We start from the raw sequence: 17,480 nt of genomic DNA, 5'->3' as shown, positions 1-17,480 counted from the left end.
ATATAGTTGTTTAAGCATTGAATTTTTGGTTATTCATATCTTCATTTGATCTCTCAAATTTTGGAGCTTTTGTTTTCTAGACTCTCCTAGGTTTGAGAACTCAGGGAAGGTGGAGGTTCTTTCAGAAAGCTTGGCAAAAAATGTATTTGCATACTTGACATATGAGGATGATGAAAGCTCACAAAATTCAGGAGAAATGCTGGGAACTTGTAAGTTCACATTTGGTCATTGAGTTGCTTTAGTTCTAAAATATTTTGTTGATTGGCTGGTTTAAATTAATGGTAGCAAGGATGAAGTGTTGATGATAAGACAGCTTGCCTCGAGAGGGTTTAGGGCCAAAATGGGGAAATAACTACGGGCTAGGGCTGCATATCATACATTTGTTGTGAGCCTCATGTCAATACTTCCAATTCTTTATATATACTACAACAGAGTACAGAGTGGATAATACCCCTTCGCTAACATTATTACCAGTGTTTGTTGTGCTCCACGAGCTCAACTTGGGACCATTGGACACATCCTTATTGTTTTCAAGGGGCTCAACAGATTAAGTATAACTAGTTGTTACCTAGTGTACTCGCACACATAAAACACATTGAACTAATCTACCAAATGATAGATTGATTCGGGGCAGTTGTAGTGAGAATGTTTACCAAACTTACCATATTATAGTTGTACACATAAAACACAATGAACTAATCTATCAAATGATAGATTGATTCGAGGCAGTTGTAGTGAGAATGTTTACCAAACTTACCATATTGTAGTTGTATACCTCGCTAAGCATTGCTCCACGATCCACGTGTTGCTCCTCACTCACATATTTGCTTCCATTGTTGCCCACGCAAGAGAGGAGCTGTTGTAGGAAAGCATGAGGAGAAGAAGAGAGCTTCTCGCCTATGCGTTCCTCACTCCCTCACACTCTCACTCACATACATGACTCATCAAGATGGGATGGAGAAGAAGATAGAAAGAGGAAAGGAAACTTCACTCCTTGTCTCTCACTCCCTCTCTTACATACTCCCTCTCCTTCACTTTCTCTCAATAGGCAATAGAGTAACAAAAGAAATGTAAACTTGAGTAGCACATGCATGAATAGCTTGTTCTATTCTTTTTATTCCTTTATATAGAAGCATTTAGGGTTAGGGTTTTCACCTTTCCCTTGGGCATTCAATACATATCCATGTCTCTTAATTGGTCTCCCCCAAATTTTATGCACCTATCTTAGCTTAAGCCTTATCCTGGTGTGTAAATTAATTTGTGCACGCTCTAACCTTATGAGTCAATCAAAATTGCTTACAATTTACATGGAAGGGAGCCCGGGTCTCAAGTGTTCACATAAAATATCCAAGGTTGATAGTATAATAGCTTCAAAAAATTCTTTCCAAATAATTGTGGAGGCATGTTGCACAATGTAGTTAATATTATGCCCCCTCTTAGATGAATGCCAATCCCATGGTACTCACATCAAATGTAGCTTATTGTAGATTGTGTCAAAGAGGAGAAATGTTAGGATAGTTGATGAAGTAGCCTTGGTAGAGAAGGGATGGGTGTTATTACTAAAGGGCTGATGTTGAGATGGGTGGATCTTGTCGGAGTTGAAGATAGCTTGTACGTTGGTGGTTGGGTGATGGTTAAGGGGCTACATTTCAAGGGTGGAAGGAGGAAACATAGATACTTGAGAGCCAAGCTTCTTGACATGCAAATTATAAGTAATTTTGATTGTACACAAATCAAATCACACGTTAGTAGTAAGCCTTAAGCTAAGACATGTGTATGCAATTTGAGGGAGACCACTCAAGAGACTTGAATATGGGTTGGATGCCCAAGGGGAAGGTGGAAACCCTAGTGCTAAAAACTTGTATATAAAGGATGAAAAAGAATGGTACAAGCTATTCATGTATATGCTAACTCAAGCTTGCGTTTTCTTGTTACTTTGTTGCCTATTGAGAGAAAGTGAAGGAGAGGATTTTACATCCATGAGCATCCAAATGGGTGCGAGTAGCGTTGGTAATTGTGGGCACGAAGTGACTTAGTGTGGATGCATGAAGGGCACTTCGGGGATTAGGGGAGTGAAGTTCTATTTATAGAACTTGAGGCCTTATTATGCATATTCATTTTGTGATCACCACTCTTAGACTCTTGGTCCATTGGCTGATACATCTATATACTCAGCACTAGGATGGTGTGGGTTGGTGGAATGGAATGCTAACCCTTGGGATGTGGTTGTGACTCGGACTGCTGCTAACTTCGAGGCTTGGGGTAAGCCCATTTGGCTCTATGGCTGGGAGGTGAGTCTGACGTCCGGTCCCTTATATTGTTGCATATGGATTGTGTCATTTCTCATGTGCAGGTTACATGCTATGGGGATGTTTCATTGGTATTAGAGTGTCAGCTTGCAATCTAGCCATAGTTACCAGGAACGGGCCCCCGGAATGGGGGGAACGCCCGAAGTTAGGGAACAAGAACGGAGGGAACGGCATATATATGTGTGTGTGTGTGTGTGTGGAGAGAGAGAGAGAGAGAGAGAGAGTCAACACTTAAGTCTTAGAATCTAGAGAGAGAGATCATATCAACCATAATTCGTGAAATTAGAAACATAATAATCAAGTTTCAACAATAATAAAGATTCAAAACATTGTAATTAGCAATGGATTATATATATATATATATATATATATATAGAGAGAGAGAGAGAGAGAGAGAGAGAGATGTTGAGCGAGAGAGGTCACGGGAGCTCATCGTCGGACCTGTGCAGGGTTCGTCCGGTGCTCTGTTGTTGAATTCTCCCGCCCCGTCACGTCGTCGGTTCGTTCGCGTGCCCCGTCACATCCGTTCGCCTGTTCGTCTGTTTGCGCACCCCGTCAGTTCGCCTGTTTGCCCGCTCGCCCTATCACGTCTATTCGCCCCGTCACGTCGCCTGTTCGTCCGTCCGCCTGGTTCCCTGAGAGCGTCTCCCTACCCTACCTGCGACCCGACCTTGCGACCTAACCCTGAGACCTGACCCTGCGCAGGAGCGACCTGACCTTGCGAATCTGCTCCGTTTTCCTGCTCGACGATCCCAACCATCTGTATAGCAGGCAGCTGCACTGTTGACTCCACCGTCAGCCCCCCGTCTCGTCTCGCCTTCGAAGCCCCTGTACTAAGAGCGACTGGCACGCAGTCTTCTAGTTTTTCGGCACAGCAGAAAGAATTCTGTGATATAGCAGAGGGTCGGCCACCGCCGTGTGAGAAACCAGCTTTCAGGGGTGCAGATTTCTGACTTAGCAGACAGAGACCTATGTTGCAGCAAGACACACAGAAAGAGAGAGAGAGAGAGAGAGAGAGAGGGAGGGAGGGAGGGAGGGAGGGAGAGAGGCTTGTGCGCCCTGTGTTCCACCCTCCTGACCCTAAATGTTAGGGTTGTGCCCTGCCGCACGCCCTCTTGGGATAGGTCGTGACTGCGGCGGACAAGGTCGCATCTCCCGCTCTTCACCGGACGTCAGTCCTCCTTCGAGATCTAATCGTGATACAATATGGCTGGTCTGGATTTGGATTCTATAGACCAAACGGTGGCAGCGCTTGGTCTGGATTCTGATACTGAGGAGCCTGAGGATATGGTTCCATGCACCGAAGAGATGCCCCCTGGTCTTGACATCCAGCCTGCGGATAAACGTACCAAGCATACTTCGGATGAGACAGTGGATCATCAGGATCGTTCCTATGCTCAGGTGGCTTCGGATTCTATGGACTCTCAGGATGTTGACTGGGAGCATTTGCTGGAATTTGCTAACACTTTGCTTGGCGATTATGTTCAACATAATTAGGAAGTCTTTTTTGACTCTGCACCTGACGATGTTCTGGAAGCCACTATGGACCCGAAAACTGTCTTGCGATCCTTTTCGGTGTTTTATGATCGTGCTGTGATACTCTTCTTCACTGGTCGAATCCCACTACTTTCCTGTATTCGCCAGTGGCTGCATAGTCTGCTACAAGGAGAATGTGTTGAAGAGATTTTTGTTGGGCCTCGAGGGTTTTTTGAGGTGCTGTTGAAATCTGAGACGCATCGTGTTGCTCTCCTGTCTAAATTGCCTTTGTTTTTTGATCGCCGGTTGGTCCATGTTGTTGTTAGAGATCATAGCCTGTTTAGGCAGCTGCACAGTCAGCAGCAGCAGTCGGACCAGCAGCTGCAGTCGGACTGTGCAGTCGGACTGCCACGTGGCAGTCCGACTGCCTGCAGCCGTTTTTACCAGGCTGCGCGCTATTTTTGGCGCCCCGTTCTCGGTGGTTTTTCGCCTATTTATTGTCGACGACTTCAGCAGTCTGCCCACTCTTCTCTGTCGCAGATTACAGACCGGTGCCGTGCAGATTTCTGTCTCTGTTTGCAGATTTCAGACAGCAGACAGTGCAGACTGCAGCAGACTTCGAGGTGGACAGCAGGTCGCATCGTCGGGGTGGAGACACGCAGTCCAGCGCACTGCGCCCGTGTATATCTTTGTATTCAGCATTCTTTATACAGCAGATCTTCATTGTACACTGTCTCTTTCTCTCCCTTTTTTCTCTGCGTTCTCTCTCTCTCAGTCCTACGCTTCCGCACCGCTGCACTCTGACAGTTGTACCATGGCGCCCAATGGCAGATTTTCAGTGTCTGCTTCAACGTGAATGCCCTGTCTGGGTTGAAGTGGAAAATTGTCCGGCTGTCTATTGGCCACTGTTGAAGGACGTTATGGCTGCTGTGGGCATTGTTCTGGTTCCTCCAAGTCTAAGGGCTGTGAATCGCAACCAGTTGTGTATGTTATGGGACACTGCAAGGAAAAGGCCTGCTTGGTTATGTCTCAATTGCTCTGGCATGCATTCGTTACACTTTCATTTGAAATGGGGCAATTTTGCAGGACATTGCTTTTCTTGTGGACAATTGGGGCATTTTATAGCCGAATGCCCGGAGCAGCAACACACTTCAGATGCTGGCCATGTTGCGTTGCCCATGGAAGATATGGTGTGTGATGCTCCGTCACAGGATGCTATCCATCCACCTAAAGTTTTGGACAAAGGTAAACAACAGGTTTCGGGTCCGGATTCCCGTGCCACTGACTAGGTTGAAGTACGTGCAAAAAAAGGCAACAGGGTTGTTGCTGGCATGGAGAATACTGTGCCTACTACCTCACAAGATTCCATGCGTACCTATATGCGCAGGAAGGAAATGTTGTCTTCCGAGCGATCTGCTCCTGCTATGGTTTCCTCTTCCCCCCGTCCTCAGCCCACCAGGAGAATGTATTTGGATCGTCCAAAGGGTCCACCTGCTAAGCTGGCTTTTGATACCAGAGGCAACGTCATTACCCCGTGGGATCGTCGTTATCCCCGTTCCATCCCCAAGCCAGCAGATATGCCATCTACCTCCAAATCTGGTCCTCAGAACTCTTTTGCTGTGTTGGTGGATTTCTTGGATGAGGGAGTCCTGGACATTCTCGCAGAAAAAGTCAAATCGAGGCAAGCTGTGCCTTGTACTTGATTTTGTTTTGAATACACATGAAAATAGCCACGTGGAATGTGCGAGGAATTTGTTCTCGCCACAAGCAACATGCCATGTGGACTGTATTGCATGAGAATCAGTGGGATGTCCTGTGTGCTGTTGAGCATAAGAGTCACGGGGAAGTTGGAAAAGTTGTGGATTGCCATGGCTTTCGTTTGTTCTATGCAGGGACACAGGCCATGCATTATTCGGGTGTGCTCATGATTGTACATGACAAATATCAGCTTGCTCTTATTAAAAATGATGTGCATGGCCGCTTTCTGGTGATTGAAATTTTATTCGAAGGGGAGATCTTATGGTTTCTTGGTCTCTATGCTTTGAATGATCCTTTATCTCGCCGGGATCTTTGGCAGACTTTGCAGACCTCCTTGTCGCTTGGCAGACGGGGCTTCTTGATGGGGGATTTCAATATGTGTATTGATTCTTCCCAGTCCACATCGGAGCATTCGGTAATGGACGCGCCGGAAAGTCGTATGTGGCATGAGTTGGCTCTTACTGTTCTTAAGCAAGATCTCTGGTCCTGGCTACACTTGTCTTCTACAGGCTTTAATTTCCATTCTGCCCAGTATGCAACAACATGGTCGCGGTTGGACCGCATATACATCATGCAGAATGATGATTTTCTTCTTGAGATGCTCGAAATGAAAGTGTTGCAGCAATATGCCTTGTCGGACCATTTTCCTCTGCAGCTTGAGCTGCTTACACAACCCATTGCACCTTTCAAGCAATTTCTGGAGAGACTTCCTTTGCGTTTCAACTCGTCTTACTTGAAGCACGCAATCTTTCAGGGCTATATGCAGCAATTGATTGATAGATTCTTATTGGACTTCTCCTCTCAGGGCACTGCTTCATTTGAAAGATTGCTCTAATGTGCAGCGGGTTGCTCGGCAGTATGGGATCCATCATGCCTCTCTTTGTCGGCGGCGTCGACAAGCAACAGAGGACCTGCTAACTTTGGTTCGTTCTCTGCTGGTGGACACTCCGGATGATGCATTTCTGCTAGCACTGGTAATGCGGCTGGCTGATCTTATTAAAGAATTTTAGTTGAATTCGTATCAGCAGGCCAAATTGCAACATCTGACGGAGACTTTGCAAGATAGTGCGTGTCAGACTCATAAGTTCTTTCGAGCCCTCCATGCCTCTCCTGCTCGAGAGAATATGACCTGACTCGAGGATGTAGAAGGCCACCTGATCCTTGATCCGCAATCTATTGTGCATATGTGTAGGAATTATTTCCGCGACCTTCTTGGTTCCACTTCTCCATCTGCAGCCCAAACTACTCAGGCCCGTTCGGTTTTTTATGACCTGGTCCGCAATCAGGTTCCGCACGACATGCAAGCTACTATGGAGTCAGATATTTGTGAGGCAGAGGTTATGGACGTTTCGTTACACTTGCCCAAGGATAAAAGTCCGGGTTGGGATGGTCTCACCAATGAGTTCTTTGAGGCTTTTGCTACCCAACTGGCCAAACCATTGAAGGCTTTGTTTCAGCAGGTGTGGGAAACGGGGATCATGCCTTCCTCATGGAAAGAAGGACTTATTAAACTGCTTCCAAAGGTTCCTTCGCCATCTACGTTGAAACATTGGCGTCCAATTTCTTTGATGGGTTCTATGTATAAAATCTTTTCCAAAGTAACGGCGAATCGGCTCCATAAGCATCTCCCTGTCATTGTGCACCCTCTCCAGTATGGTTTCATTAAGGGCCGAAACATTCTACATAATGTATTAAATGCGCAACTGGCGATTGATTATGCAAGGCATTCTAATCAGGAGGTCGTACTGATTCAATTGGACCTGGAAAAGGCTTTTGACTATCTGGACTGGTCTTTCGTTTTGCTGAACTTATGTCTGCTATGGGCTTTGGTGCTCGGATGTCTCGTCTAATCTACACCATCAATGCTGTGGCATCTTCGAGAGTCATGCTGAATGGAGGTGTTACTGAGCCATTTGTCCTTGCCCGCTCTGTCAGACAGGGGTGCCCTTTGAGCCCTCTCTTCTTTGCCCTTGCGACTCATCCAGTTCTTTCGATGTTATCTCATATGGCAGCTTCTACTCAATTGGCTGGATTGTCGCTTCCTTCTGGACAGCACTTCATTAGTCAATCCTTGGCTGATGACAGCTTTATGATTTTGCGTGTGGACAAGGATAACCTTCGAAAAGCATTGGATGCTTGGGCTCTCTTTGGTCAGGCGTCCGGCCTTCGCATCAATGCGTTCAAATCAGCCATTCTCAGCTGCACGGAGTCGGATTTGCAGTCCTTGGACTGGCAAGGTATGGTTGTTCCTCGTGGCTCCATTGTCAGGCATTTTGGGTACCCTTTGGGTATTGATGTTCACCCAAAGCAGCTTCTACAGTGAATTTTCTTAGAAAATGGCGGCTAAGTTTCTGTATTGGAAGTCTCAGGCCTGGCCCTTCCATGTTCGCCTCAAAGTAGCCCAGACAATTATGTTGCCAATGCTCACATATTTCTTGCCATTGCTGCCCTGGACTACTACGAGTCTGAATGCTCTTACTCAATCTATTCGTTTCATGCTATGGAAGAAGGATTCATTGCATGCAGGTATTTCCTGGATTTCTTGGTCGCATGCGTGCACCCCCAAACGCATGGGTGGAGGGGCTATTTTAGATGCCCAAACTCACATGCTGGCACTCCATTGGTCTCTTTTTCATGCCATGTGCTCGGATCATCATCCGTGGGTCGTTATAGCCCGTTATTTCCTTGAGGATCAGAATCCGAAAAAAATCCACATCAAATTCAACCAAGAGGCTGAGGGCACAAATCTTGTGCACTGAAAGAAGATGATACCCCAAAGCTAGCACATAAAGTACCTTAGATGCATGAACACCACCACGCCCATTTGGAATAAGATGCATGTTGCCCGTCCCTGAATAGGAATAGATGAACGATCTCCAATAAGAATCTGACCATGAGAAGGCCACAAATAAGTAACACTTGCTGAAGAAGGAATCATGTGCCTAGAGGCACCACTGTCAACAATCCACTCTTGAGTAAAGGGGGCCGTCAACGTAGTATCAGAAGTCGGTAGGGTTGAATCCTCAACTTTCTCCAAAACCACCTCCAAATGGAGGAAAGCAGCTGATAAGGGAGCTGCCACCACTCCGGAATCCTTTGAAGATTTCTCATTCTTCTCCTTGTCGGGGCAATCGTTCTTCCAGCGACCTGTTTTGCCACAAATGTGACAGGTAGAGTCCTTGTCTTTGTCCTTCTTAGATTTGTCGTCGTCCTTCTTTTGGTCCTTCCCCTTCTTTTAAGAGGATAGACCAACCAAAGCTTTAGATTTCGAAGCATTAGTTCCTTTTAGTTGCTCCTCTTGGTCCAAGACCATAGGAACCAACTCTTCCCACCGAAGAGTCTCAAACCGCCTTGAAGCAGTCAAGGCAGAATAAAGACCATTGAAGTGAGGCGGTAACTGTGAAAGAAGAGTTATTGCCATGTCTTCAGAAGTAATCACCTTCCTTGCGTTTTGAATGAAGCTGCCTTAGCTTGTTGATATGCTCCCGCATGGATGATGACTTGTTGACACTCATAGTCCTCATTTGCACTTCCAAAGAAACTCGCTTCATGATGGTCATCCGTTTATACATCTGATCCAACTCTAGTCATATCTCCCTAGCCGCCGTCAAATGCTCTATATGAGAGATAGCAACTGTAGTACATGAGAGAAATAAAAACGAGCGAATGCGTCCATGGAGTTTATCCCAATCCCTGAGCCTTTGCTAACTCTGCCTTCTAATTGGAAGAGAGTTTGGACTTGTCTCACGAAGGATGATTGATAGCCTCCGTAACACGCTCCGCCAAATCATAGGGCTCTAATATGGCAAGCATCATAACCCACCAGATGCGGTAATTCTCACCATCGAGCTTTTGATTTGAAGGAAGAGCCGGTAGGACGGGCACCTTCCGATCCATGATTTCCTGAAACTCTGTCTTGGCCTCAAAAGACATCTTCACTTGCAATGCCTACACAAAACACAAAAAGCAGCCCCCTCTGATTGTGAAAATATAGCTTGCTAGGGCTGAAGCTTGCTCGTCCCGTTCCTCCTCCACCCTTCGGAGGTGATGAAAAGGTAAAATCTGCACTTAAAGGCCAAAAACACAGCCTTCTTCCTTCTCTAACAGCAAAAACAGTAGCAGCTTCAGCAAATCTTCTCTTTTCTTGCACGCCCACACTCACTTCAGCCTTATTTTGATGCGCAGCCCACCTGCTCGCACTTGAACGCTGAAAACACAGCCTTGTGTTGTGCTGAAAACTCCTCTTGAGATAGGTCCACCCTAGGTCAGTCCTTCAATGCTCTAATACCATGTCAAAGTGAAGCAATGCGGAAGCGAATGGCCATGAAAAAGAGCGAACAGAGAGAGAAGAGAGAGAGAGAGAGAGAGAAAGAGACAGTGAAATATAGAAAATCTGCAGTATAAGGATGTGGAATTATACACGGGTGCAAAGAAAATATTTGCGTATGTCTCCAGCTCGAGGATCTCAATCTCTGTCAGCCCCGAGAGCAATATCCACAGGTAGCAGGCTGAAATTTGTCAGAGACAATGTACAAAGACTGCTGGAAACTCAGCCTATTTATAGACTGAAAATAATGCCCATAAATGATCAGGTCGGCTGCATTAAATGCAGCTGACTGATGCAATCGGATTGCTGACTGCTGCCACGTGGCACTGCTAACGTGACCGCGTCTAGGGAATGTCTCTTAACAAAGGTGAGCAGATTGTCTTAATTGAAGTTGCGGCTTGAGAATACTGCTTAATATATTCCACTTGAACCCAAAGTGGTTCTTAACCTTAGGACTAAACGTTCTTGTTTAATTGCTTATCCAAAGTATTTGGGCGAGTGGAAAAACCACCCATAGGTGAAAGTTACTTGGGAGTCCGTATGTTCATTGAGGAGTCGTTGTCCCCTCTTTTTGTTCATAAGGACATTGCTGAGGACAATAATCATTCATAAGGGGGCAATTAATACATCCTTGGACATTTGAATGGGTGCTAGTAGCGTTGGTAATTGTGGTCATGAAGTGACTTAGCGTGAAACACTAAGGACACTTTGGGGCTTAGGGGAGCCAAGTTCTATTTATAGAACTCCAGGCCCTACTATGCACATTCATTGTGTGATCACCACTCTTAGACTCTTAACCCATTTGATTGATGCATTTGTATATTGGGATGGTGTGGTTTGGTGGTATGGACCGCCAACCCTTGGGATGTGGTTGCGACCCAGAGTGCTACTAGCTTCCAGGCTTGGGGGTGAGCCCATTTGGCTCCATGGATGAGAGGTGAGTCTGATGTTCAGTCCCTTGTGTTGTGTCTCGTGTGTAGGCTGGATCCTATGGGGATGTTTTAGAGGACTATTTATTGGGCTGTTTATCTTTCAGTACAGGTTCACGATTTTGTTTAATAAATCACATATTTTAATGACTTAAACTTCTGTGGATAGAAGGATCCAACTTTAGAAGGTGATCCCAACCTTGATTGGATGAGAGCATTTGTTTACTCACAAGGAAGTCCTAGACTGATTCCCACAAACCATGATAAGATGCCACAGAGCTTACTTATGCTAACTTTTGCGAGTGATGGATACAAAGATGCAAAGGAAGGTGAGCAATGAGAGGGAAATTGGAATGAAGAACAAAAAGATGGCTGTGTGATGAATGGCCTCGGTTGTAAACCCCACATATGCAAAATAATACTGGAAGAATGAAGTATGTACAGATGCTGCCTATAAATAGGTTGTGGAACTGAGACTGGCTGACTTGATCAGATGTGACAGTGAATTCCTATGTTGTATAGCCTCTTACCAAGGTCTCTTATTGGAAAAGTAATAAGTTCGGCTCACACTTGGACCCAGCAAGCGAGTCTAGTTTAAGTGATGGATTTATCTGATGCTGAACCTCCAAGACCATTAAGTCAATATCATCCAAGTTTTCGGGAGTACTACCAAGCCTTTTCAACTCCAGCCATATTATCTTTAGCCTTTAGATTGAACCTCTCAGCCTGTTTCTGGTTACTGTTGTACAATAAATGCTGGAATCGGTGGACACAGGTAGTTTCATTATTTATTCAATAATTAAGCCCATGAGAGTGTTCTTATTCTCTGACCTGTTTAGATTTTTTGCTGTGCCAATGTCTTTGGAAGTATTCGTATGGCCAACAATCTCGTCAAGCGCTAGGCAAAAAGGTTGGCAATAAAGGATACACAGTTTGTTGGTGAAAGGGCATACCATTATGTTGAGATGGCAAGCTTAACATGTGCGGACATTGATGATGGACCGCCTGGCTAGATGGTTCCGCACGTCTACATTTAGCATGTCAATGGTCATTATGATCCTCACATGGGCATGACTAATCACTTTTATATTTAGTTTGTGCACCTACCTACAGCTAGCATAGTTACAACGCCAATAGATTAGTATATAGTCACTTATGCACTGGTTGACTTAGTCCTACTAGCTAAGCACTCAGTTTGCCACTAAAATCTTTGAAGAATCAGAATTGTTATGATCTTCACTGCCTTGTTTTGAGTTTCTAGATCTTAATGAAGCTTTATGTTTTAGCCTTTGTACCAGATCATGGAGGAGATAGTAGGGAGATGGCTTCTTGTTCTGAAGGTGATCGTATGCATGTGGCTTCTTGCAAGGTAAAACTTTTCCATTAATGTGCTGAAAACTTGTCCTTACATCTCACAATAGTTGATTGTAGACATATGGAACTTGCAGCGTTGTTTTTTTTCCCCATGATTGTTGCAAGTAGATGGTTGAAGATGTGAGGTTGATTGACTAATTTAAGAGGGTTTCCTATGTCATTATAGAATCTCTGTTATTAGAAGCTCCTTTGTAGGTGGTTGTTGTGTAGGTGCATGATAGATGTATGTTGGAATAGTCTGTGTCAAGGTAGGATTTGTATAGTGTGTGGATCTGTTCCACACATTTTATATACCGTACATATATCTGTATTTTCTTAACTATTCACACATGATCACTTGCTTTTTTGTTAAATTGCCCTTTTTAGTCATGTCAGCACCGGGGGTACTTGGATTTATTAAACCCTTCTTTTATAGGTTGTGTATGTGTATGTGTACACTCAAATGCCCCTGCTGTAATTGGTTTAAGGTTATTGAATGCTGCATATTCACATGGGGTGTGTGTCTGTCCAAATGCGCACGCGCGTGCAGACATGCATATGGGTGGCACAATGACATCTGTGTGTAAATGCCATTGCTGTAAATAATTATGCATATGTATGTATAGATATTGTGTGTAATGTGTACAATAATGCCACTGTTGTAATAAATAACTACATATATATGTTATGTGTCTATTGCTTTTGTGCATGCATGCGTGCGTGTGTGTAAATGCCACTTGGCATTGATGATTGTGCAATGGACCATGGTTTCTTCTTTTTTTGAACTTGTGCTACATATGCTCTAAAAATTTAGTGTTTTTTGTTTTCTTGATGTACCTTATGAATTTGACGTACCCAAAATTTAGGCCAGTATTGAATCACGTACATAATGCATTGCACCAAACACTACACACAATTCTACCTGGGTCTGTGTGCATCTATGCTCAATCTGTTACAGTGTTCACCTCTTCCCGAGTTCAATGTAATGGCTTTCATGAATGCATTACAGACATCTGTAGTGTACCATCCATTCTCAATTGGAGCCCTTTCTGCCTGTACTTGATTCATAGGCTTTTTGATTGGACAATACAGTGTCTTAAAAGTAATAACCTTTTGATGTAAGTAAGGAGCTTGTATGACTCTAACATAAGCTCGTGTCTCTAACGTATGTCATTTCTGGACAGCCTGTAGATGATGTAATTATGCGAAGGAAGGATCAACGCTTTGCAGCTCCAGGTGAACCCTACTGTGTGCTGTGTGGACGATATGGTGCGTACATTTGCAACAAGGTTGTGGAGTAGACTTTTTCAGAGTTTTTGAAATTTGTAGTGTGTTTGTTTATTCAGTTTATGCTTAACAGCTTAAAGGCTGACTATTTTAGGGTCTTACTTTCGCAGACAGAGGAGGACGTTTGTAGCGTGGAGTGCAAGGAGGAGCTTTTACGAGAGCATGCAATCAAGTGTGCGGAGGTGACTATTGCAAATACTCTGCATGGTTCATGTTTATTTCCAGTCAGTTCTAGTGTGTATACTACTGTATAGAACAATTATGGAAGGCTTGAAGCCTCTTCTACTGTACAAAGGTGAGGTGTGTACATGTTGGGGTTGTGACTACACTACATCTCTTCCAAGTTAAATCAGCAGATGCACTGCTCTTTATAAACTGCATTTTTTGCAGGAAGTCAAAGTTGGTTCATCTGAATTTGTTTCCTTGGCCACACCAAGAGGGGCACTTCAGCTTCCAGAGCTTAAGCCAGATTGTTGGGACTATGACAAGCATCGTTGGATGATTCGAGGCAGCAGTCTCTTAACATATAATTGGTAAAATGGCTTTTTGTGCTGTACAAGTACTTGCATGGCTGCTGTGCTTTGTATGTAACATATACACATGCATGGCGATACATAATTGTGCACAAATTCACATGATGCAATCAAAGAACCTGAAATTAATTTGTTTATTTTTACTACAAACGAGCACATTCAACTGAAAGTTGGGATAACATGAATTGTGGCTTGATGATTGGTTGATGCTTGCCCAGTTAGATCCTTAACATACACATGGTAACTGGTTTTTCTTATTTGCATAACATGTGGCAGGCTGCACAGACAAGGACAACACATATAGATACCTTCCTGCACTATGCCTTGTTCTCTATCCCTTTAGACTACTTTATGTATAACAACCTATCAAATATAGGGACTCTGCATTATGTCTATTTTTCTTCAATGGGCAAGGTATCCAATTTTCTTATGTACATGCTAATTCAAATGAAATCTTTTTAATGCCTTTCTTATTTTCTTTAACCTTTGCTAATAAAAGACAGAAGCCTTTTTAACATAGTAGATTTAGTCTGCATACAAAATTCGATACACCTAGAATTTGCTAGCTCTCAATTCAATATATTATTCTGTTGATAGGTTACTATAAAGTGCAGTTCGCCAGAGCATTAGTGTTCAAATTGTGAGGTGTTACTTAAAAATCAGGTGTTGCCTAGACTTCAGGATTGCATATCGAATTATTCTGAAGGCAAAAGAATAGGTGTCTGTTGGGGTCTCATACGTGTACTTTTTGAAGATCATTATTACATGACTGCCCTACTGTCTTTGGGTTCTCTGAATCAGCAGTAATTTTCAAACTGAATTCAGCAATATAAACATACTTCTGAGTAACTGCAAAGCAAATGCTGGACATGTTATAAGCATGGTAAAACTTAAAGCGTAGTTCAAGTTTAGCCTCTGATTTTGGCAGTTGGAAATGTGGTAAAGCTGGCCACCTTTCGACAGATTGCCTGGTTACAAAAGCAATACCAGCTCCTACACCTGCTAACCCAACTCATTTTAAGGTAAGCAAGGAATGCCCACTCTGCATTAATGCCTTGATACGATTGTCATTATTCCTTTTGCTTTTTGTCTTTTTGTTGTTTTTCCCCATTGGGGTTTTGGCAGTCAGGAGGGGTTACATGTATCATGGAATATGAGCATCATTTAGCATTCTACTTCTACTGATGCAAGCAATAGTAAGCTGAAAATTGTTGAAAGACAATTTGCACACTTTTTGAATTATTATTTATGTGCAGATTCCAGTTGAAAATGATTCAGACGAAAATACTATCAGCTCTGAACTATGGCGTTTATACAATAGGTGCACCTTTTTAAACTTGCTTTTCATTTTTGCAGATTGTATTTGGACTCTTTAAGACCATTTTAGACTGTACTGACTGACTTTACTCCTTTATGTGCTGAGATTTAAAGATGCAGGAGGATCGCAGCTGATTCTCTGAATGCAGAGTGTAGTGTTTGCCGTAGGCGCTCAAATCTTGTGACGTGTATGGATTGTGATTGTGTTATTTGTGATGGGTATGTCTTTCTCTAAGGGCTTGTATTTGAAGTGGAAACTGTTCCTATATGTATGAAGTTACCTAAATTTGATCCGCCAGTCAATGTGCAGCTCAGGTCACCTGATGGAGCATCTTTCACAGCATTTATCACATAGGCGCCTGTACTCATATAAGATGCAGTGCATGGTACTGGTCTTATCCTTGTTCTTTTGTATCTCTTTAAAATATTTTGTTCACCATTTGATATGAAGACTAGAGCACAGTATGGAATATGCAATGGACACACCAGGCTAGCCCTCTTTGGAGCAGTTGGTGTAATGCCCTTCTTTTCACAATCAGCAAAACTTCACTGTATACCTGCAGGAGTGCTTTTGTCCTTTTCTGTTTCTTGTATTATAAGACGCCAGAAACTGTAAAATCAAAGGATTTGAAGGGTGATAACCTTTCTTAAAGGCTAAGAGGGGTAGTTGCAAAAGTAGCATGTGATCAGTCTCAGTAAGCTGTCTCGGAATCGCCTCCATATTTGTGTGATTGTGCTGAACCAGGTAAGGCGAGTTAGATAGTTCGCACACACAAGCATGAGAGTGAGCACATCTGTAGTTTCTTTACTCTTAAAAACCAGCAGTGAGAGAACTTTGATGTAGCCTTTCACTTACTAGGGTCTGTCTACATTGAACATGTTAAAGCTGCGGTATATACTTGTAATTTGGTTGAGGTTTGTTGCACTCAAAGACATTGTTTTTGTGACTGCTAAATATAACTGGAGATGCTATGTTCTTGTAAACTATACACTAGTTGGTTCTGAAGAGATTATTTCTATGATTCCTAGTTTTCAACTTTCTTGTAGCATACACCTAATGCTAGTTTCATGTTTTAAGGTGTGCAGTAAAACAGTTCATGCTACAATGCTTTAATGCAGGTAAAGTGCTGCAAGCCGACGTGTGATGTGACAGATATTAGTGAACTGCTGTGCTGTCAGTTCTGTTTCGACAAGGCATTTGAGAGATATTACAACATGTACACAGCCACCTGGTAAAACTCTCTGTTCAGACAGTGGATATGAGATCTCAGAGCCAAAATATGCTGTGTACGACCTTGAAATAAAAAAATTTCACAATTTGTCCAGGAAAGGAAGGGGTCTGAAATACATTCGAAACTCAATATGCTGTGACGATCATTTTACCTGGTATGTGTCTGAAAAAAACGAAGTCTTCTTGCTTGATGCTGTATTTATGACTTGAAAGCTTTGTACCTGAATGCATGGTCATGTCGATGTGCAGGCATCGAGTTAATTGCCCATATTCGGATGTTGGAGACGGTGCTTATCTCATAAAACAGAATGATATGGCCATCAAAAGGTCGCGATTCAGCGACTTTCTTTTTTAGGGGAAATCGGTTCTAAATGCAATGGTGTTTACAATGCCTGATTTATTGAGGTCAGTAGTTTCTGGTCTCTAGTGTGTAAACCATAATCCTGATTTTTTCAAGAACTTGTAAATATAAAAGCCTACATTGTAAAAAGCCCCTCTGGCATGAAATTTCTTATCAATTCTTGTCTTCCCAATCCTGGTGTGTGATATGAGTGCATTTGTGCTAAAAAACTTATGTTAGTGGAGCTTGATAGGACCGTGTGTTACTGATTGATTATAAAACCTATGTGTTGACAGGATTAGCTGCACTAATTAATATTGCTATAATCTCAACCAACTGAATGTAGCCCCTCATCATTTTGCTGTGAATTCATTGTTGATTGGTCCGTGAATATGGCTATCTTGACATGTACCAACTTCAATCTTCAACCAGCTTTGTAGGACTCTAGCCTTCTTTAAAGAATTGGTTAATAACCTAAATAATGTTTGAAGTCTAATGGCTTGCAGACTGAAGGAAGACATTGATATTATTATGTCCACAAAAACGAACAATGACTGATAACAAGAACTTGTGTGCTTTTGTTGTGTTAAGCTTAATGATGTGTAATCTCTTCATCTATT

The 17,480-nt window shown here is 43.2% G+C and overlaps 1 protein-coding gene across 4 annotated transcripts in view; it reads left to right on the top strand.

Moving 5' to 3' along the window:
- Positions 1-17,038, top strand: part of LOC148024760 (uncharacterized) — a 40,449-nt gene extending 23,411 nt beyond the window's left edge. For 2 of the 4 annotated variants that reach the window (XM_087694411.1, XM_087694409.1), the window contains exons 6-17: positions 81-209; positions 12,086-12,168; positions 13,337-13,441; positions 13,550-13,621; positions 13,830-13,972; positions 14,901-14,994; positions 15,229-15,293; positions 15,404-15,508; positions 15,600-15,675; positions 16,409-16,521; positions 16,616-16,675; positions 16,770-17,038. In XM_087694411.1, the coding sequence (XP_087550537.1) occupies positions 81-209; positions 12,086-12,168; positions 13,337-13,441; positions 13,550-13,621; positions 13,830-13,972; positions 14,901-14,994; positions 15,229-15,293; positions 15,404-15,508; positions 15,600-15,675; positions 16,409-16,521; positions 16,616-16,675; positions 16,770-16,875 (1,151 nt within the window). In that variant the 3' untranslated portion in view covers positions 16,876-17,038. Of the gene's footprint in view, positions 1-80; positions 210-12,085; positions 12,169-13,336; positions 13,442-13,549; positions 13,622-13,829; positions 13,973-14,900; positions 14,995-15,228; positions 15,294-15,403; positions 15,509-15,588; positions 15,676-16,408; positions 16,522-16,615; positions 16,676-16,769 lie in introns of those variants that run through there. The other 2 variants (XM_087694410.1, XR_015693355.1) reach the window with 2 other exon arrangements.
- The last annotated feature ends 442 nt before the right edge of the window (positions 17,039-17,480 follow it).

This window comes from Lygodium microphyllum, chromosome 15, assembly GCF_053477565.2.
Source record: "Lygodium microphyllum isolate KBCC chromosome 15, Lygodium_microphyllum_v1.1.10, whole genome shotgun sequence".
Classification (NCBI taxonomy): Eukaryota; Viridiplantae; Streptophyta; class Polypodiopsida; order Schizaeales; family Lygodiaceae; genus Lygodium; species Lygodium microphyllum.
Note: the sequence above shows the minus strand (reverse complement) of the source record. Positions and strands in the feature narration are given on the sequence as shown.